The sequence below is a fragment of the Notamacropus eugenii genome, chromosome 3 (genome assembly GCF_028372415.1).
Source record: "Notamacropus eugenii isolate mMacEug1 chromosome 3, mMacEug1.pri_v2, whole genome shotgun sequence".
Taxonomy (NCBI): Eukaryota; Metazoa; Chordata; class Mammalia; order Diprotodontia; family Macropodidae; genus Notamacropus; species Notamacropus eugenii.
The window spans coordinates 24407012-24429517 of record NC_092874.1 but is presented as its reverse complement, the minus strand read 5'-3'; the positions used below and the strand labels follow the sequence as shown (position 1 = coordinate 24429517).

Genomic DNA, 22506 nt, shown 5'->3' with positions numbered 1-22506 from the left:
CTGCATTCAAATGCCATCTCTATCACATATTACCTGGGCATGTGAGTGGCTCAGAATACAGGACTTGGAATTCAGAATGACCTGAAGCATTTTGCAAGTCTCAGCTATTATCATAACTTTCCATTCTTAAGAGGGTTACACGCAGGGGGTGTGCTGGGAAATGTTTAACAACTGGTTCACTTAAAAACTATGCAAGACTCCCTCAAGTTTAATTTACATCACTAACATCATATTCTTAAGTCTAGACAATCAACAGAACACAAATCAAGCCCTTATTTGTAGCATTATCCACAGGAGCTGGCCCTAGCACACTTTGAAGAGCTACAAGGGTCTCTGTGCTTGGCAGTATACTCAGTAAAAAAAAAAAAAAAAAAGGCAGCAATCATTCTCATTGTCCAAATGAAAACTGGTGGTGAGAATGGGGGAGGGAGAAGAAAAGCTCCCAGCCTGGTCCCAACCTGTAGATGTTGATTGCTCACCAGTAGTAGACCAAGATACTGTTACTACAGGAAATGACATAAGGATCACGTAGAATCATATATAAAATCCCAGATGTGAAATGATCCCAGCAGCCATCTAATCTAACTTGTATATGAAAAGAGTCTCTGTTATAATTCTCCATCCCTACCAAGGGATCATCTAACTTGCTTGAACAGTCCCTTTTACCAGGAATCTTGAACCTTCCAGGACAGACTTCTTCCATGATTCACTTTGGTATCATGCAGGTCACCATACTGATTGGTCCTTTCCCCTGAAGTGGTAAGAGTGAGAGGCTAAGACATGAACCTGAGTGTTCCTCAAGGAATGAGCTCAGTTCTCATCTAGTCCAACCCACACACAAAAGGTATCCTTGCTATAACATATTTGGCACAGTGAATAGAGAACTCTGGAAGACCAGTTCAAATCCAGCTTCAGATACTTACTAAAGTCACTTAATTATTACATCTACCCCACAGGGTTGTTGTGAAGATCAAACAAAATAATGCTTGTAAAGCACTTAGGACAGTGCCTGGCATATGGTAAGCATTACATAAACATTAGCTATTATTGTCATATGGTTGCACAAGTCCAAGAAAAGGACATCAATAGGCCAAGGTATGAGAGGAGGCAAGCTCCCCGGGGAACCAGCCTGTGTTTACTTGGCTCAGAAGCTCTTCTGAAGTCTCCCACTTGAGGATTGGAGGGATTTTCCCTTCCTTTGTCTTCTCTCCCATTGTTAATCTCTTTAGGAAATAGCACCCTCTCTTTGTTGTGGTGTGATCACTTTCCCTTTGAAAAAACTGGGACTCTCCACCCATTTGTCAAAAGCACCCTTGATTTCATTGGTATGGGGGACTTTCTCCACTAGCACAAACCAATCCTTTCTCTGGGGTCCTGGAGAGTTACCTGGAAGCTTTAAGAGGCAATGACTTGCCCAAGCTCACTCAGTCAGTGCAGGTCAGAGGTGAAACTTGCTACTTTTGAGGCCAGCTCTGTCCACTACACCACACTTTTGCCAGGACAACTTTGACCGTTTCTGCATGCAAAGTTGGGACTGCCAAGGCTCCAAATTCTCAAGATACTAAAACTCAGGGGGAGTATACGTTTGTCTTAACATGAGGGTCCTGATTTTTCTCCCTTGAATCTAAGGTTAAAAAGAGCCTCTGTGGTTTCCCCATCCCTTACTTTTGAGTTGAGGCCAAGCCACACTCTAGGCAGGGCACTTCCCCAACTTATTGATGCTTTTCATTTTTTGTTTTGCTTAGGTTTTTGATTTTTCAGTGTCCAAACTGACTCCTATTATGGTTGGCGTTCAGTAACTTTAGCACACAACCACTGAATACAACATGACATTCGTATTATAGAATTGACAAGAAGTGAATTAGTAACTTACAATGACACTAATTAGTATGGCACTTTAAGGTTTGCAAAGCACTTTTTGTATATTAGTGACTTGCTCCTCAAAGCTAAGTGCCCATTTTACAGATGAAGAAACTGAGGCTGTGATTTACCTAGTGTCATAGAGCTGTTAAGTATCTAAGCCAGGACTTGAAGCCAGGTCTTCCTGAATCAGATCTAGCACTAAACTGCCTCAAGGGACAGTATAGAGCAGAGTTGGAGTGCCAACCTAAGGCTTTTATCTGATTTCAAGTCTTTTGCCCTCTTTCTAATTCCTGGATAATGGACTGAATTATCATAGAGTTCCACTTGGAAACATAAATTTGCTTCAAACAGACAAGGGATGGTTTCTATTCATAGCCAAATATTTTTTAAAAAATGGCACCCACAAATTATACTAGAATTGGGAAGGGGCTGTCCATTAACCTGGCATCTACCATGATGGCTACCTTATGGTATCCTCACCTACCAATTACCTTGCAATGATCTTTTGTAAGTTTTCAGCGTCCTTGTCTACCTTGAAGTATAAATAGGCCAGTTCACTCACTGCCTGCTATTGTCCCCATCAATAAAAAAAGGAAGAAGAATCTCTATGCAAACTCAGTCAGCTATGTTGAGTGTGTGTGTGTGTGTGTGTGTGTGTGTACGTGTGTGTGACTTTTGGTTTTTAAAAGGGCTGCACAAGTCTTGCTGTGCCTTGATTGTACCACACCTGAAGGCCAGGAATGCCAGCGAAATGTTGCCTCTTCTTGCCCACAGTGGGAATTGCTGGGGAGAAGAGGAAGTTGGAATCTGCTTACAGGGCAGCAACCCCCTAATGGCTCAGCCTCATGTTTACCACAAACACCCGTAAATCAGTAAGATGCCGGAAAGGCAAGATCAGGGCGCTGCTTTCTCATTCACTTGCTGGGTTATGAGAACGAGCAAAATTGCCCTGGTGAGGGCAGATTCTCAGATTTAGTTTCAAATTTCCTGTCCTTTGTTATACTTTCTCGAAGCCTTAACAATAAGTGAAACTTGTCACTTTGAAACTTGACTTCCTCTGTTTGAAAAACACGTACAGAGGCTGACAGAATATACATGTTGTCGGGCTTTCTTTGAAAATCTAAAATCCAAAGTAAATGGAGAGTCTTTTCATCTCTTCCCCCAAGCAGGGAGGGAGGCCCTGCCTCTGGGGAAGGCAGTGGAGTATAGCGGAAAAAGACTGGGAGTCACACACAGGCTCTGGGTTCAAATCCTAACCCATCCATCTGACCCTGGCCAACTCACAATCTCTGGGTCTTGATTTTCTCATTTGTAAAATGCGAGGCTTGGATTAGATGGCTTCTGTGAGGAGTTAGGTGTTCAATGGATAGAGTGGCAGGTTCAGTCAGGAAAACCCAAACTCAAATCTGGCCCCAGACATTTACTAGTTCTGTGACCCTAAGCAAGTCACTTCACCCTATTTGCCTAGGTTTCTTCATCTGCAAAATGAGATGGAGAAGGAAATGGTAAACTATTCCAGTATCTTTGCCAAGAAAACCCCAAATGGTCACACAGCATTGGTCACAATGGAACAACAACCAAGTGGTATGTTCTAGCTCTAAGTTGGATGGCTCTGTGATTATCAGTTAAGTTTTTCCAGGACGTGTGTAAGTTCCTTGAGGACAGCACCTAGACTTTTTGTTTGTTTTGATATCCCCAATCCCAATGCCTTTTGGACTGGACTACGTAAATGGTTATGGCTTAACCCTAAACTTGCAGAGTGTGCTACTTAGCTTTTCTTAAAGTGTAACAAACATTTCCTTTTTCTTCATTTACATCAGAAACTAAAAACAAACAAATAAAATTTGGGTTGACTTGGCTCTTCCCAGCTCACCTTGAGCCCAGAGACTGCGTGCGTGTGTGTGTGTGTGTGTGTGTGTGTGTGTGTGTGTGTGTGTTGGTCAGGTTGGGGGAGCATGAGTTATTTATTTTCAACAATTACCGTAAATGGTGCCCCAGTTCAGAATTTGTCATTTTCACTTTGGCTTAGAGGAATGGTTACAAAAGGCTATGTGGAAAATGGCTCTTTTATCACCCAGCATCATTTCCCTTCCTTCTGACCTTGGGATCTGACAGTATTCAGTGAGTATTTATTAAACACCTGTATGTGCCAAGTGTTGTACAATGCAAATGAAACAGGACATGACCCTCCCCCTGGAAGTTTACCAGGGAAGGAGGGGAAATTTTTAAAGGATTGGTGGGAATTTGCATAATTCCAAATTACTTTCCAAAATGGTTGTATACTATTTCACAGCTTTCCCAACAATGTATTAGTGTACCTATCTCCCCATAACCCCTCCAGAATTGACTTATCATTTTTTTTGTAATCTTTGCCAATTTTCCAGACATTTGGTGGAAACTCTGGATTGTTTTGATTTGCATTTCTCTTATGATTAGTGATTTGGAGCATTCTTTTATGTGGTTATAAATACTTTGCATTCTTTTGAGGATTCTTTGTTAACCTTTCCTTCTTATCCTAGATGCATTAATGTTGCCTATACAGAAGCTTTTCAGTTTCAAGTATGCAAAGTTCTCTGTTCTATCTTTTGTAATTACATTTATCTTTTGTTCGATTGAGAATAGTCTCTTACCTAGAGCTGTGAGAGGGATAGTATAATCTGTTTCTCTTTTAACTTTTTAATAGTATGATCTTTTATATTGAATCTGTGTATTCACTTAGAATACATTGTGGGATATGACAAGCTGTTGGCCTATGCCTAATTTCAATCAGATCACTTTCCAGTTTTCCCAGCAGTCTTTAGTGAAAATTTCCTAGGACATCTTTTCCACTTTATTAAATACCTTGTTATTGAGTTTTATTGTTTCTGAATCTCCCTTATTGTTTCTGCATCTCCCCTTACTAGTCCATTCTATTGATCTATCTTTCTTCTTTAACCAATGCCAGGTGATTTTTATGACTGCTGATACATAGTATAGTTCGAGGTCTGGAAGTGCTATCTTCCTTTGTCTCTATTTTATTCCATCATTTCCTTGAATATTCTAAACCTTTTGTTTTTCCAAATGAATTTTGTAATTTTCTCAGTATTACAAAGCATCCCTTTGGTAATTTGATTAGTACAGCATTAAAAATATAAATTAACTTTGGTAACTGTCATTTTTATTATAGTGGCACAGTCTAGCCATGGGCACTGAATAATTATTTCAGTTGCATCTTTGTCTTTAAAAGATACTTTGTAACTGAATCTGTATAAATCTTTTGGGTGTTTTGGTAGGTCGAACCCCCAGATATTTTATTCATTTTATAGTCCTTTGGATTGGGGATCTGACATCTCTCCCTTGAGTATTTGTATTCTGCAGGCTTGCATAGTACTTGGCCATCATTTCCTCCTGTCATTTCCTTTTTCCCCTCCTCAAATGTCATCCATGGCTCACAATTGAAGCTAATGTTAATCATGAACCTTTTCCTTGAACAACACATCTGAATCTTGTTAAGATCCAGTAGAAGACTTGGTCCACCATGTTTTCCATTATCTCTCATACCAGGACCTCTGAGGCAATTTCCTGCTTAAATTGAGTGCCAGTAAAAAGTTGGTCTCTTCAGAAGAAATTATGTACTTTCTTTGGGCAGAACATGAGGTCTCTGTGGCCCATTTTTTTTCTTCCTTCAGTTGCCAAGAAACTTGAGAAAACCAGAGTCCATGGTCAAGGGTAGAAGAAGTTTATCTCTAGAACATGGTATCTTTTTTGACATCTGGTAGTTAGATGCTCCCCTGTTTTTGTACTATGCTTAGCTTATAAGCAAATGCTTTTGGCAGAAGGCCAGGCATATAACCTACCTTTAAAATAAGTTGAAAAGAGGAAGACGAGCATATTGCAACAGAAAGTTCTCAATTTGCAGTCAGAATTGAATCCCATTTCTTCCACTTCCTACCTTGTGTGCCCTTAACTGTTCAAGGATTCACTTTCTACGTTTGTAAAATGAAGAGCTCTCAGATCCCATCCAGCCCTAAATCTATCATCTAAGTCATCTTTTGATCTCTCAGAGCCTCAGTTTCCTCATCTGTGAAATGAAAGGGACAAGAGAAAACAACCTGGAAAGACCATTCCAGTGCAGAATCTGTGTTCCCAACCGTCCAATGAGGTTGGACTATGATCTCCAAATTCTCTCCCAGCTCTAAACCTATGATTCAACAATGTCATCGTTGAATTCAGCATTGTTCTCAATGTAATTAGTGCTGCTTATTTCAGCTGATTTCTCTAATCAAGAGTCAAGGGGGATTATGAAGATACTTTCTTTTCTTTTTTTTTAATTTCTCCATGATATATTTCAGTGACAACAAAGCTTTAGAAATAGATTCTTTTCATTCTTTTGTGGACTGGGAATAAGCTCACCTTTCAAATATGGAAGCTCATATTTGTAATTATCCTTAATTACACGTATATGCTTTATAAAATGTAAAGTTATTATAGAAATTTGAAATGTTATTCTCACAAGAGAATGTAAGCTCCTTGAGGGCAGGAACCACTTTTTGGGAGGTCTTTGTATCATGAAGATACTTTCAAGTATGCATCCATGTCTTGCTTGCATCACCCACTGCAAACCAAATTTGGTTTGCCAGTGAAGGAAAGAGCTTAGTTAATCATCTTTTATTTCCAATCATCTCTGTGTTATTTTCTTGGTTGCTACAACATGGACCATCCCAGCAACATTCACAGAGAGAGGGTTGTTTTCTTGGCTGGCTGCACTCAACAGAGAGTAGGGGATTAAATGATTTTTTTTTTTTTTTTGAGCAGCTACACATTATTACTCTGTGGTGAGAAGAGGTTCATTTGCACAATTCTGCATTTCTACCTCTTTTCTTTGTTAGTCTAGATTTTTTCCAGTTCTTTCCTAGCCCTGTTAGTCCCACCCCATGCTTGCTTTTGCTTCTTGGCGGTTCTTGAAATCCCTAGACAAAAGTCCTGCCAGACCGATAAGCTGTCGAAGCCCAGAATTCTCGGCTCTGGCAATGAATTCCACCGCTGAGAGCACCAAGCGTTGACAGCTGTGTTTTCGGCAAACTGCCCCCCTACCCCAACTTTGTAAAGAGGTGGATTCTATCCACATGGTCCTCATTAAAGGCAAATGAGAGTTGCAGAATCCCAAATGTCACATCACTTTTTAAAAAATATACATCTATCAGGGGAGCTGGAGCAGTCTTTGGCAGAAATAAAAATAAATTGCCATCTGCAAGATTAATTTAAAAATATTTCATAGGATCATAGACTTAGTGCTGGCAGAGAACTTAGAGGTCATCTAATCCAATCCATTTATTTTATAGATGAGAAAACCAAGGAAGGCATTAAGTAGTGGAGTAATTGTGTCATCAATAGAAACTGAGGCAGGATTTGAACGCATATCCTCCAGATAATCCAGGAAGTAAAAAAGGGGAGGGGGATGGAAGACAGGGGAAGAGGAACAGGAAACAAGCAGCCTCTACAAGACAACATCAGTCCCTTTCCTGTGTGGAATCCTAGAAAAAATTATGTGCACTTTGGAGACGTACTTTGTTCTGTTTGTTTGTTTTTGCAAAAAAAAAAAATGTGGTCTTCAAGAACTCCATATAATTTAGGTTCACAGAAGTGGAGTAGGAAGAGATTGTAGAGAACAATTAATCTAACTCTAGTTTTTTACAGATGAGGAAAATGAGGCTGAGAGAAGGTTAAGTGATCCGCTTAGGAATTCACAGGCCAAGCTGGTGTTTGAGCAAATGAGTCACTGAAGTTAAATTCTAGAAACTACAGTCAGTTCACTCTGTGACCCAAGGTCCAAAATTCCCCAGCACTGACCTGCCCATGTAACTCCTCCTCAAGCACCTACAGCATCTCCTTTTGCTTTTAGGACCAAAGATATTAGCTCCTCTTTGGCATTTCACAAGCTGCTTCTTGACTACTGTCCCAGGGCGTCCCCATGGCGGTCCAAACTGACTCGTTCGTGGTTTCCTGGATGTAACTTTGAACCTGTGCCTAGGCTAAGCCCTGTGCCTAGGTTCTTCCTCCCTCTTTCTAGCTCCCAAATGGAGGGACCACTAGAAAGAGAGCATTTCCTGGGTCTCTCAGTAATTAGCATTTCCTCTTTCACCTCTCCCCTCAAACTGCTTTTTAAATCTTGTTTTCTTTGCAAAGATAATGGAGTGATTTGCCATTTTCTCCTCCTCATTTTACAGGTGAGGAAACGGAGGCAAACTAGGGTCACACAGCTAGTAAGTGTCTAAGGTCAGATTTGAACTCACATTCACCTGACTCTGGGCCCAGCACTCTAAATACTGTACCACCTAGCTGCCAGCATATAAATAAATACTTTTATAATTAGAAACAAAAGATATACTATGAAATAAAGATATAATATATAATTTTAAAAGGTAATAAACAAACGTGTCTTATACCTGTGTGCTTATCCCTCTTTGGGGAAAGGAAAGTAGAAAGCCTTCATTCATTTGATGAATTCACTTGTTATACACTAGGCATTGCATTAAGTCTGAGCTTTATAAGTATTTTTGTCTTCACTACAACCTTAGGAAGTAGGCTTTTACTGTTGAGGAAACTGAGGCAGGCAGGTCACATGGCTAAAAAGTCTGAGTCAGGATTTGAACTCACATGTTCCTTACACCAGCTCTATCCAATGTGCCACTAGCTGTCTCTGGCATTGGAATGTAAACTCCTTGAAAGCATGAACTGTTGGCTTTGGTCTTTGGGGCCTAGCACATGCTTTGCACATAGTAAGCACTTAATAGTTGTTGAATGAACCTTTGCTTGGCCCTAATTCCTTGCATAATTGGGGTGAAAGAGGGAGTTTGGCTAGGAGAATTGAGACTGGCTGTCTATATTGCTCTAATCCACTGGCTAATTGCCCACCCTTCACTTCACTTTTAATGGTGTAGGCCTGGCATCAGAGTTATTTGTATTTCTTTCTGAGAACCCTATCATAGGCCTTAGGTACCTCTAGCTGTAGGTTAGATTCTGGGCTGTTCATTTTCATCTGGGAGCTTAGCCAAGCCTTTTACACTTTCTCTCTGTCCACATTGTAAAACTGGATCCTTCCAAGTCAGGCTTATTAACAACCATCATTCCAAAGCAGAAGCATCTCTGAGACTTAGCCTTCCCTTCTTTAAAACAGAGAAAGTCAAACTTGGACATTCATCAGTTGCTTTCCTGTCTTCTGGGGCCTGACCAGTTGTACACATACTATGCTCTCTCCCCCACCTCCTAACTCTGTCCAGACTCTTCCTCCAGCCTGGGTTGTTTGCCCTCCTCCCTCTTCTCTATTTAAATCTTATCCATCCTTCTAGGAAAACACAGATCCTAACTCTTCATTAAGTCTTTTCTGCCTACACAAATTTCTCTACTCTTTCCTCTGACCTCCTGTTGCCCTGAGGGTAAATTTTACTCAGCTTAAATAGGCACAGAATTTTTTTTTCATGTTTTCTTCTCTGTTAGATTGGAGGCATCTAAATGGAAGGAAATTGTGGGTCTTTTTTTCTGGGAAAGAAGAGATGGGTTCTGTATGCCTCAACAGCTCCACATTTAACCTGTAGTCTTAGAGAGATATCCAAAGCTGTTATTTTTTATTTTGGGGAGTCAGTTGGGGTTAAATGACTTGCCCAGGGTCACACAGCTAGTAAGTGTCTAAGGCTGGATTTGAACTTGGGTCCTCCTGACTCCAGGGCTAGTGTTCCATCCACTGTACTATGGAGCTACTACCCTTCCCCCTCCCACTGCATCATGGAGCTGCTGCTCCCCCTGCCCCCAACCCTGCTCCTCAGCTGTTACTTGATCAGGGTCTGCTACCAAAGATGTGTCAGAGTCAAGAACTGAGCTGAGGTCTTTCTGCCTCTATGACAATGCCCTATGCTGTCAATATTATAAGTCAGTGCCTTACTCACTGTTTCTTATACTGCCATATGGTTCTAAATGGTTGTTCGTAAAAGGGGACTTAGAATGGTGGACCACAGGAGGCTTGATTCTGGGCTTAGTCATTTTCTAGTTGTAGGGAAGTAAGAATTTAACCTTTCCACCCCATTTTCTTATCTGTAAAATGGGTGTCTATCTCATAGGCTTGTTAGTGAGGATCCGACATGGTCTCTGTATAGTCCAGTGCAAATCTGCAAAGTGGTATATTAAAAAGTGCTATATGATGCTAGCCATTTTTCTTTTTTCCCCCACAAACATTTACTGAGCACCCTTTATGTTCAGGGTGCTTTCCTAGGTGCTGTGGAAGATGCATAAATGAGTCAGACATGGCCTCTGGCTTTAAGGAGGCCCAGGTCCTAGCAGGGGAGCAAAGTAACTTGGATCTCAGGATCTGGTGTCAAAAGGGCCACAGAAGGGGTGCTTGAAAAGTGCTGTGAATTTCCAAAAGTGGAAGATGATATTCCACCTGGAGAGATCTAGAAGTGCTTCTTGGATAAGGCACCATTTAAATGTGCTTTAATGCCTAGGTAAGATAGCCCATCATCTTAGAACAGGAAGTATAGGATGAGGGGGGAATGAAAGGAACAGGCATTTATTAAGTACCTACTAAGTGCCAGACATTGTACCACATGCTTTACAAATCATGTCATATGATCTTCAAAACAATTCTGTGAGGTAGGTGCTATTATGATCTTTATTTTCTAATTCAGGAAACAGAGGGAGACAACTAGTAAGTGACTTGACCAGGGTCATATAGCTGGTATCAGAGACTGGATTTGAACCAAGGCCTTCCTGACCACAGATCTAAAGCTCTATCCACACAAAATTTAGCTGCCTTTAATTGTAAGGGACTTCAGGGTTCATCTAGTCCAACCAATACTTTAAGAAGATTCCCCCCTATATCACACTAAACCATGGGCATTCTGTTTTACCTTGAAGATCTAATGAGGCATGGGAGTCTTCCATCTCCCTTTTATGGTAGGCCACTACTCCATTTTTTTTTTTTGATAACTCTGATTAATCAAAAGCCTTTCCTGATTCTTAAACTAAATTGGCATTTGTACCTGGTATTGCCCCCCAGGGGCCATAGGAACAAGTCCACTTCCTCAGCCACACAACTGCCCCTCAAATACTTGAAGCCAGCATCCCCATCCCCACACTCCAAATCCGACATCCCCAGTAACTTCAGCCCATGCTCAAATGGCAAGACCTTGAGGCCCTTCACTGGCCCTTTTCTATTGATCCAAGACTGATTCTTATGTGGAAGAAAGCACACTTTCTTTTCTCAGGTTTCTCAAAAAATGATTGCCCTGCCCTTTGAAAAGAGTCATGCATGATTAATTTCTCATTCTTTGTTTTGTTTTCATTACAAAGAATGCCTGCATGAAAATGAAAACGTGATACCTTTGGGTCACTTTCTGTCTCTCCTCTCCTGGTCTTTATTTCTCTGTTGTCTTCTCAGTAGCTCCTTGCACCTGCAAGCAGAGGCCTATTCAGAAGTGTCTTGGCACTGAGTGCCAGTCACAATAGTCAGACTGGATGATGGGCCAGTTTAAGGAGAAGCTGCTCGTGAGTGAAGCCTCATGTGTACAGGCTGAGTCTGAGCTTTGGTGACAAATTCTTTAAGAAGGACAAAGTGGAATCAGCCATGTACTTAAGGTCATTGGGTTATAAATTTGGTGCTGGGCGGGGCATTGAGAGATCATCGTCTGCTTCATTCGACCGATGAGGAAACTGAGGCTCAGGGAGGCTTGCCCAAGCACCTACTATGTGCCAGACATTGTGCCACATGCTTCAGCTGTCTCCCCTGCGTGGACTGCTTTCCTGCATCACCTGTGCTCCCAGAATCCCTAGACTCCTGCAGGGTTCTATTCTGGTCTCACCTCCTAGAGGAGGCATTTAATGATAACCCCCGTTGCTTGTACTCCTCAAAGTTACTGTGTGTGTGTGTGTGTGTGTGTGTGTGTGTAAAATATACATATAATCATTTATCTGTAATATTTCCTTTCCAGGGTTGTGTATTCTAACCATTTATCTGTGTTACTTCTCTCCAGTTACTTTGTAGATATATTTAACTATTTATCTGAGTACTTTTCTCCAAAGTTACTTTGTAGATATATTACAATCATTTTTCTGTGTACTTTTCTCCAAAGTTACTTTGTAGATATATTACAACCATGTATCTATGTATGTTATTTTTGTCCAATAGAATGGAAATTTCTTGAGGGCAGGGTCAATTGATGTTTTGTTTTTTTTTCCTTTGGATCTCTAGTGCCCAGCACATTACTCGGTAGATGCATGGCAAATTATTGAATGGTGTTGAATTGTCCAAATAAGTAAGCACCTCTTACTTCAGAGTTAGAGTAAGAAAGAACTCTAGTGTTTTTTCCATCCTGCTCCCTTCCTCCCAGCTCGCTATTTTCAATACATACAAGGTTAAGAGAATCAGGAGTGCCTCCGAGCTGAATAGTGTCATTGACCAAGAGAAGCTTAGTGACATGGGCAACTCATTTGTTCTTATGCCTGTCTATCTCAAAGGTTTTGTGGTGAGAATTCCATAAGATAACAGTACGTAAAGTGTCTTGTTAATGTGTAAATGTTAGTTTCTTTATTACCTCTAGTGGGGAAGATGTGATGAACACATGGAAAGATACTCACTGGTCAGAGGAATAGAGGTGACAATAAATGGTAAAGGAGTCCAGAAAAAGAGAAAGATTCATTAAATATTAGACTATTGCTAAAAATAGCAGGCTGTTTTGTGGCTAACACATGTGATGAGAGGCAGTATGATGAATGGAAAGACCTTGAGTGTTGTGTCAGAAGACCTTTAAGTTCCTTTGTTCTTGTTCAGACAATTACCATTTAATAAGGGACTATTAAGTACTAATCACTAGGCTAAGAACTAATTTGTTATTGTTTAATCATTTTTTTTTATTTTGTCCAAATCTTTGTGGGCAGAGATACTGGCACAGTTTCCTACTCCAGCTCATTTTACAAATGAGGAAACTGAGGCAAATAAGAGTTAAAAGACTTGCCCAGGTTATTAAATATCTCAGGCCAGATTTGAACTCAAGATGTTGAGTCTGTCTGATTTCAGGCCCAGTAGTCTGAGCACTGTGCCACTTAGCTGTAAAGTCCTATCTGGTTCTAAATCTGTGATCCTTTGACCTGGTTTCAAATTATTTCACTTCATCTATAAAATTTAAAGGTGGGACCAGGTAACCTGTTGCTAAGGTCTCTGTCAATCTTAGATTATGGAGATAATCACAGAACTTTAGAACCAGGAAAGACTTTGGTGACCATTGAGTGATAGAATTACAGATTTAGAGTTCAAAGGGGCTCTGTGAAAGCCACCCTCTCCTCATTTTACAGATGATGAAACTGAGGTTGAGAGATATAAGTGCCCTGCTGAGGGTTATGCAGCTAGTTAGTGTCTGCAGTGGGATTTGAACCCATGTCTTTCTCACTTCCAGGCCAGTATCCCTATTTACTATTCCATACTGGCATTCATACCTCAAAGAGTCCTTACCCACATTCTTATCAGATGATCACCAAATTATCAGCTTGACAAAATCAGGGAAGAGCCCCCCTTCCCCCCCGCCCCCCCCCCCCCCCACCCTTCTATTCCATTTTGGGACAGCTCTGACTTTTAAGAAGTTTTTGCTGACTTCAAACCTGCAGTTTCCACTCATCACTCACAGTTCTTCCTTTTGGGGCCAAGTAGAATATCTGATACCTCTTCTCCCATGGTAGCTTTTCACATGCCTAAAGACAGTGTATATCTTCTCATAGTCTTCTCTTCCACAGTCTAAACATCCCCAGACTATTTTCAGTCTTTTGAGAATAGTTGGCTAAGACTTAAAGATTTTAAAAAGCAGAGAAAAAATAATCTTATTTCTAATAGGAATTCATATAGTCCTTGTGAAAAATCTGTTTTCCTGTTTGGGTCCCTGCTTCAGTTACTTCCTCCTTTTGAGGGACTTATAAATTTGAAATAAATTTAAACACTGTTTTGGTGCCTTTTAGTAAACTCTACCCCTAGCTGCTCCTGCCACTCCACCTCCTGGGTTCCTAGGCTGACCTGATCCAAGAGTTAGGCTTCTCTGAATCTTTAAGGTTCAGAGCCCTGGATCTTCAGGGCCCCCTTTGGCTTTCCATGTCAGAGCATTTACAAGACTCCCACATGGGGTCTCTCTGAGAACCTTGGGGTTTTCTCAGTCTGGTGCATGGTTTGGTGCAGGGAAACCCTTTCTGATTAACTGTGGGCCAGTGGCTGGCTTTTGGTGCAGTTTTGGGATGTATATAGTCACCGTTGTTTCTCAGTGGATGTATTGGCCATTGTTCATTCGGGTGCAAACTTCAGCTTTGTTGGAATAGGTTTATGGAAGCTGGAGGCAATGGCCTACCTCCCATTCACCCAGTTGCCTTGGTAGGAAGTCCATTTAATGGATAAACTGAGACCTTTTTGGATATCCTTGCCTTCTGAAAAAAAACATCATGGTATCCATTGTATACCACTCTAGGCAGGTCCTTCTGTCTTCCAATCTGGGGAGGATATTCATGCATTCTAGATATGTTTAACACATCACCCCTCCCCAAATTGGCATGGGCTTCTTTCTTTGCCAGCTCCTGGAATCCCATTGGCTTGCAGTCAGATGGCTGTTCCTAGTACCTTGCTCAGAAGAGCCAATTCCAATTAAAAGCCTACTTATAGAAACTGGTAGATCCAGATGGTGACCAGAGCTTCTGGGCCTGTGAGCCTCTCAAAGCCTGGACTCAGCTTAGGAGCTCAAGGAAACAGCAGTCAGAGCTGGGAAGCATGGGAAGGCAAGAAATCTGTTTTTCTACAATAGCCCAAGATAGAAGCAAAGTCAGAAAGAAAAAGAATGCCAGGTCAGAGATGGGGCTCTCAAAGGAACCCTTGGGTTTTCCAAGTTAGCTGTCTTACCTGAAAGAGATTTCTCTCTGTTCTTTGATTTTTTTGTCTTGAGGGCCCCTCAGTGTGTGATGGTCAGTGCTCAGCAAAAGATCCAGGTGTCTTAGCAGAAGTCATGAATCTTTCAAGTGCCCTGGACAATATTGTTATTTCTTACAAAGTAAGCAGTGGGGGAAAGTCTTCACTAACTTTTTTATTATTAATTATTTATTATTATCTATAAGTATATAACTGTAATAACTATAAATATTAATATTGATAATTATTAAAAAATAATTATCAATAGACCTGAGAAGATGAATGAGTCTAGGAAAAAAATATTAATGATATTCTGCAAATAAACACAAAACAAGGAAAACAATCTACATGTTTCCAAACTCTTTCCATTGCACAATGCTCCTTAAATTGATATTCGATATTTGTTTGAAATATTTGAATATATAGAGGGTGACTTGGGTGGTCATTGAAGAAGTTATAAGTACATTACATTTTTTTTTAAAAAATATCAGTATAAAAAGGACAGTCTCTGTCTCTAGGTTGGCTGATTTTTTTTTTTTTTTGGCTTTAGCTATAAAAAGTTAAAATTGTATGTGAACAATTTTGACTCCTATCTCAGTAGAAAAAAATACATTGTTGTACTAATCCCAAATTTAACATGAGATCCAGAAACATGGCCGCTGGTATTTATAGTTAAGCTATTTTTGAAATGTGCAGTGTCTCCCAGACCAAGATCTCTATGCTTGTTACCTAAAAATATACTTCCTGAAATATACTTGAAGCCCAAGAGGAATGAATGGGTCTTTAAAAAAATTTTCTATATTTATTGCCACCACAAAAAAGCCTATCTAAAGTTATATGTTTTTGTGGTGCCCCAGGAAACAGGTGGAATGCCCAAGGGACAGTGGAGCTGATGATGAAGAGTGGAGTCTATTGGGGATGCAGCATGTAGGACAGAAAGGGACCCTGGGAGGTCATCTCATCCAACCCCCTGCCTTCAGGAGAATATTCTTGGAAAGTCAGAACATGGAGTTTGTGTAATATACCCTTGTGTCATATTGTCATTCAGTGCCTACCGTAGAACCTTGGATAAAATTCTAGATTTTATCAGAGTATGATTGTAAATCTAACCAATAATCTGTTGTGGTAGAGGGACTTGGGAAGCTATATGGTACAGTGGATAGAGTGCTGGACCTGGAGTCAAGAGGACCTGAATTCGAATCTAGCTTATTATCTGTGTGCCCTTGGGCAAGTCACTTAACCCTGTTTGCCTCATTTTCCTCATCCATAAAATGACCTGGAGAAGGAAATGACAAACCACTCCAGCATCCCTGGCAAGAAAACCCCAAAAGGGGTAACAAAGAGTCAGCAAGGACCAAAACAACTCAGCAACATTAATTAGAGGAGTTTGGGGAAGATTTCTGTACCCAAGAGATGGAGTTCATTTAAAATGGTAGAGAACTTGCTCCCCTGTTGCCTGGGCAGTCTAACTTACATCAGGGATGCTATTACTTGCCAAGTGGTTTCATGTCTTTGTAATGGTGTTCTTCTCCTCCAGTGGATGGAACTCCAGTCACTGAGGAAAATGGTGCCATAAAGTCTGCACTCCTCTGCAAGTTTTGTGATGTACAAGCAACCAACTGTACCAATGACGGGAGCTGCTTCAGTTACTGCAGCATCACATCGATCTGCGAACAAGCCCATGAGATATGCGTGGCCGTGTGGTAAGACACCCCCCACTCCCCCCAACCAAGGTCCTTTTCTTTCCTGCCTTCTGGTTAAGCTCCTCCTTTTGGTTTTTCTGTCAGAGTCCCTAGTGCCTTGGGTGATGCTTTGTACACAGTAGGTGCTTAATCAATACAGTTAGCATTTAATTGTTGAACGACATTACTGAGCTTTTCATACTCCTAGAATCTTCCAGCCAGCTGTTGCCTCCCTTCCTAACAGGTGCCTCTTCCCACCCAAGACCATTTCCTGATGCCCCTAGTTAGACTTTCTCTTTCCCTTTCACCTTCGTCTTCTTTCTCCTCTGCTTTGCATATTCTTGTCTGTGCACATCTTGTATTTCCTCACAGAAGAGTGAGAGCTCTTTGAGAGCTAATGCAGTTTCATTTTTTTCTTGCTATCTCCAATAATAGAGGTTGGCTGAGTTGAAGGGTCCAGAGAGGAGAGGAGAAGCCTATCACTTGAGAAAATGGCAGCTTCCTAGAGTCAGGAAGACCTGAGTTCAAATTCAGCCTCAGACACAAAATAACAGAGTGGCCTTGGGCAAGTCATTTAACCTCTGCCTTAGCTTCTTGATCTGTAAAATGGGAATAAAGATAACACTTATTTCTCATGGTTGTTGTGAGGGTCTAATGAGATAGTATTTATAAACTGCTTAGCATAGTGCCGGACACATGATAAGAAATCACAAGAAGACTCTGTTTGAAATCATGCATCCCCATTTCATACCATTTAATATATATATCTGTGTATACATATATATATATGTATATAATCTTTAAACTGCTTTCAAATCTGTCCATTTGGCTGTGTTTTCTTTTGTTCTTCTATGCATTAAAAAAGTTTCTTGGTGACATTTTTAATATCACCATAATTTCCCCTCACTACATCCACCTTCTTAACACATAATATTTTTTTTAAAAAAGAAAAAATCCATGTCACTGATCTGTACATTGAAAAAGTCTGAAAATACATGCAATGTACCATCCCCGTGGAGCTCCCATCTGCAGAAGGGCAAGGGTATCCTCTTATCCTCTTTCTTTTGAGCCAAGTTTGTTCTTAGCAGTTTTGCTGTTTTCACTTTTTTGGGGGGAGAATGTTTTTTGTTTGTTTGTCTGTTTACATTGTCATCACTGCGTATACTGCTCTTCTTAACTTTAGTTGCTTCATGTTCTCATTTCAGGTAGGCCTTCCCATACTTCTCTAAATTTATCACAGTCATCATTTCTTATAGCAGTGTAATATCCATCACCATCCCATGTGCCCCAATGTGTTAGACCATTATCCAGTTAATGAGAATCTACTTTTTTCCCAGCTGATTCTTTGCTTTCACAAAAAGTACTGATATAAATGTTATGGTGTATAAGGAGATTTTCTTTTTATCTTTGATTTCTTTGGGGTATATAGTAAGCCCAGTAACAGTCTTTGGTTCAAAGGAATTCACGTAATTCCAAAATGCTTTCCTAAATGGTTTTGCCTTTCACAAGTCCACCAACAATGTATTAGCTTTTCATCCCACAGTCCCTCCATTATTGACTGTTGCTATTTTTTCTCATCTTTGTCTATTCATTGGGAGTGATGTGAAACCTCAGGATTAAAAAAAAAACCCAACTCTTCTACAATGACTTTTTTTGCATTACTATTGCCATCCCCCCTTCAATTAAAAACTGAAAGAAGGGGGAGAAAACCAACAATTTGAAACAAATAATCACAGTCAAGCAAAACAAATCCACACAGGGGTTTAAAAAGTATTTCTCTGCCACTTGTGTGTGTTACCTCTCTGACAGGAGGTGGGTATGGTGGTTACATTTAAAAATATACTTTATTATTCTCTGTACTAGCAGCAAAGGGTACCTAGAAAGGGGCTTTTCCTTCCTCACTCACAATAACAGGATACCACATGGGAGAGGCTGTGAGATACTCAGAGCTCCATTTAGGACTGATTTAGACCCTACATGAATGATGGGCACTAAATGATATACCAATAGGAAATAGGAAACTCCAGCAGACTCAAATTATCCAGCTCACAATTTGGTGGTTTATGATGTGGCCTGTAAACAAGCCACACACACACACACACACACACACACACACACACACACACACACACATATCCCAGCCATTACCAAACTGTATGCAATCCTTTGCCACATATTTATAGTTTCTCAACTAAACAAGACCCTCCTGAAGTTTTAGATGCTCTGCTAGGACGTGGGCATCAGCAATCATTCATGTTTTCTATCTTTCCTGACAGAGGAGACTCCCCACAGAAAGCCTGCCCTCACACAGCTTTCAGGGCCAGAAGGCCAAACTGGAAGGCTTCAAGATTCATTTTCAATGCTTCCTCTTTGAAAATAGTTTCTAACTAAATAGGAACCCAGTTCCTCAGAGTATACTAGAGAAGGCTAATGTGAACTATAGTCCTGTTAGCATCACCCTGGGATCACAAGAATTCTGCATTTTCCCACGCCCCCCACTCCCTCCTCTTCGAGATGTAAGTATTTGAAATCTCTGTAAGACAGTCCCTCCTGCTTAAAATTGTAAACTAGTAATGAGAACAGGGGCCTTGGTCAGGAGAGTGACCTTTTTGAAATGCTTAGGATGCCCAAACTAGGAGGGCTGGCAACCCACCAGAGCCAATCAGACTGTTGGAGTTAGGAGAATAGTTACAAATTCCTCCCCGCCCCCAACTCTTATTAGCTGTGTGCCCATGAACAAATCACTCCACTACCCCTGAAACTGTTTTCCCTAATCTGTAAAATGAGCTGAGGAGAAGGAGACTTTTCTGGGGCTCCTCCCTGGTATGAAAAAGGGAAGATGTAAAAAATGATAAAATCCTTACAATGTTAGAGAAAATAAAGGCCTTGATCCTCTAGCTCTACCCTGCAATTTGGTTTTATCTAATTTTATTATAACTTTTTAAATAGTTTTATTATTTATTTTACATCACCTTCTTTTCCAAATCTACCCTCTCTCCCTCCCTCCCTAGTAATAAAGAATTTTAAAAAGAAGGAAAAGACGGTTTAGAAAGACCAATTAGCCCATCAATAGTATTCCACCACTTTAGTTCACCACCTCTGCAAAGAAGGAAGGAAATGCATTTTCTCACTTTTTTCTAAGACCAACATTTTAAAGCATCATTGCCGTCATTGTTGTTGTCATAGCTAACATTTATAAAAATGCCTTTAAGGCTGCAGAGTATTTGATAAATGTCATCTCTTTGGATGCTCACATTAACCTAGGAGGGACAATGTTCAATTTTGTTTTGTTTTTCTCCTTATTTCTTTCACAGAATGCTGTCATCATTGTATATTTTGTTTTCCAGTTCTACTTTTGATTGGCATTTGCTCATATAAGTCCTCCCATGTTCCTCTGTATTCATCCATTTGTCATTATTTCTAAGAGGCCAGAAATAGTCTGTTAGTTTCAGGTGTGACAAGGTTTTTTTTAGCCCTAACCTAATTGATGGACATCTGCTTAACTTCTCAGTGTATGCAGGACTTCATTTCTGTATTGAACTTTCTTGGCTGTCAATTTTATAGAGTAGGAAAATAAGGTCCCAAGAAGTGTTATGACTCACCCAAGTCTCATTTGATGTTAAGTAGAAAAACTGAGTGTAGAATCCAGGCCCCAGTCTGATAACCTCGTTTAGACCAAGGTTCATTCATTGTAGCCTGACCATCACTCACTTGCTCCCCTTGGATGGTAATACAGAGTGGAAAGATTTGATGGCTACAAAACACAGAACAGAGTGAAGCACTTTCCTGCACCTCTGCCTTCCTCCCTTCTCTCCTCTTCCTCTCTCCCTGCCCCCTCCCCCAATCCATTTTCATTCCTAAAGCAATGTTGTGCATAGAAGGGAAGGCTTGAGAGGACCATGGTGGAAATTTGGATGTCAGATCAAGCAACATGTATAGAAAAGCCAAGACAAATGGCTCCAGCCCCTCAGTCCTCCTTTGCTTCTTGTCCTTGAAACTGATTTGAATTGGAATCCTTGTAATGAGTGGTTAGGTGGTGCAGTGGATAGAGCACTGGGCTTAGAATCTGGAAGACTCAAGTTCAAATCCAGCCTCAGATACTTACTGGCTATGTGACCCTGGGCAAGTCTGTTAATCCCTAATTGCCTCATTTCCTCAACTGTAAAATGGGGACACATTGGAGAAGGAAAAAGAAAACCACTCCAGTATCTTTGCCAGGAAAACCATGGACAATTCCATGAGGTCATGAAGAGTTGCTCATGACTGAAGGACTGAACAATGGTGAGTGGCAAAGTACATTTAGATTATTGACAATGTCTGTGAGTTAGGGGAAATCGAAAGACCCAAGTTCTTGTCCCAGCCATTCCATTTACCAGTTGTGAATCCTGAGAAAGTCATTTAGTTTCTCAGTGCCTCAGTTTTCTCATTTCTAAAACAAGAAAGTTGGTATGCATTCCCCAAGGTCACTTTCAATTCTGATGTTCTGTGATGTAAGTTCTGAAAAACACAGACCCCAGTTATATTTATCTCCTTATAAACTCTCATGAATAGACTTGACTGAAAGAAAAAAGTGGGTAAGTAGGGAAAACTAAACCTGGCTCCCACTGGTGTTAACACTGATAAAACAGTGTGACAATTTCAGAGGTTTCTGTTTTGCGGGGATTACCTGCCCCACTGCCTACTGTATCCTCAGGGGAAAAACGACCACAAAAACACTTCATCTCTCCCTCTTTCAATTCCAGGAGGAAGAATGATAAAAATGTAACCATGGAAACCCTCTGCCATGATCCTAGCCTCAAGGTCCATGGGTTTGCCCTGGAGGATTCTAATTCTGACAAATGCATAATGAAGGAAAAAAAGGTTCCTGGTGAGACCTTCTTCATGTGTTCCTGTAGAAAGGAGGAATGCAATGACATCTTACACTTCTCAGAAGGTGAGTTCTTTTCTCCTTTTCTTCACTGGCTCCTGGGCAAGTCTATGAGAAATCCTCTTTTTTCCCTCTAATATTAATTTAACTTCTCTTGCCTTATATATATATTTTTCCAGAGAAATTTCTGTAGTCACTGGCATTGGAAAGTTGCCATTCAATAAATACTTCATACTTCAGGTTGACTCAGATTAGTTTATTCTATGGTCACATGAAGTTCATGCCCCCAACTCTTCAACTCCATTACCCTTTTCCTGGAGGACTTCTCTTTCCATGTATATATTCCCTCAAATACCTTAGCCTCCTGGTCTCCAACTCATCCAATTCCCAAGATCTTTTCCACTAAACTTTAATATCATACAGGGTGCTACCATACATCGATGATACTATTCATCTTGTTGTCTCTCACAAATATTTTCATTTCTATAATAAAGAGCTTGGAAATTTCTTGCTCTGATCATAATCTCCTGTCATTCCATCTTTCTCTGTATGACTCCTAACTTGCCATGAGTGAGTCACCCTTCAGTCTTCTTTCAACCCATCACACAGGACCTGTTCACTGCTTTCTCCTTAGGACTGTTGGGATTATACCTCACCAGAGGGGGGAAAGTTGATGAAAATGTTTACAAGTGAGAACATCGAAAAATAGAAAACCAGTATCTAGATGTCAGTTGCTTACTAAAATATGCACATAAAGTACTTATTTATTGACAAGAATAAGTAAATCAGTTATTTATCAGGATAAATAAATAAGTAAGCTGGTATTTACTAGAGTTAACTACTCCTTGCCTAGCAAAGCAACATGAGCAGAATCTTTGGTGTTACGCAACTCAGGAAATCCAGACACGTCTGGCAGCTACGGTCTTTGGGACATGTTGGGCTGGTGTGGATTTGACTTTTCTAAAACTTCCTTCCTTTCCATGGGGGTGGACCTCCTCTACTTTTATCCGGAAGCATGAGTTCTCTTCTCCCATAGCCACCTCCTCTCTCACTGAGTTTTGGTCTTGCCAGGTTACAGACATGTGGCTGATGTTGCCTTGATACATAGCTCTTAGCAGCTGAAAGTCAAGCATTACCCTTGAGGATTCTGTATTTCTAGGGACAGACTCAGGACCAATTACAAGCTATCT

The 22506-nt window shown here is 40.6% G+C and overlaps 1 protein-coding gene across 1 annotated transcript in view; it reads left to right on the top strand.

Moving 5' to 3' along the window:
* TGFBR2 (transforming growth factor beta receptor 2) overlaps window positions 1-22506 on the top strand; it is an 88190-nt gene that overhangs the window by 22486 nt on the left and 43198 nt on the right. Inside the window, exons 2-3 of the mRNA XM_072651119.1 lie at window positions 16305-16470; window positions 21192-21382. Of these exons, the coding sequence (XP_072507220.1) occupies window positions 16305-16470; window positions 21192-21382 (357 nt within the window). The remainder of the gene's footprint in view (window positions 1-16304; window positions 16471-21191; window positions 21383-22506) is intronic.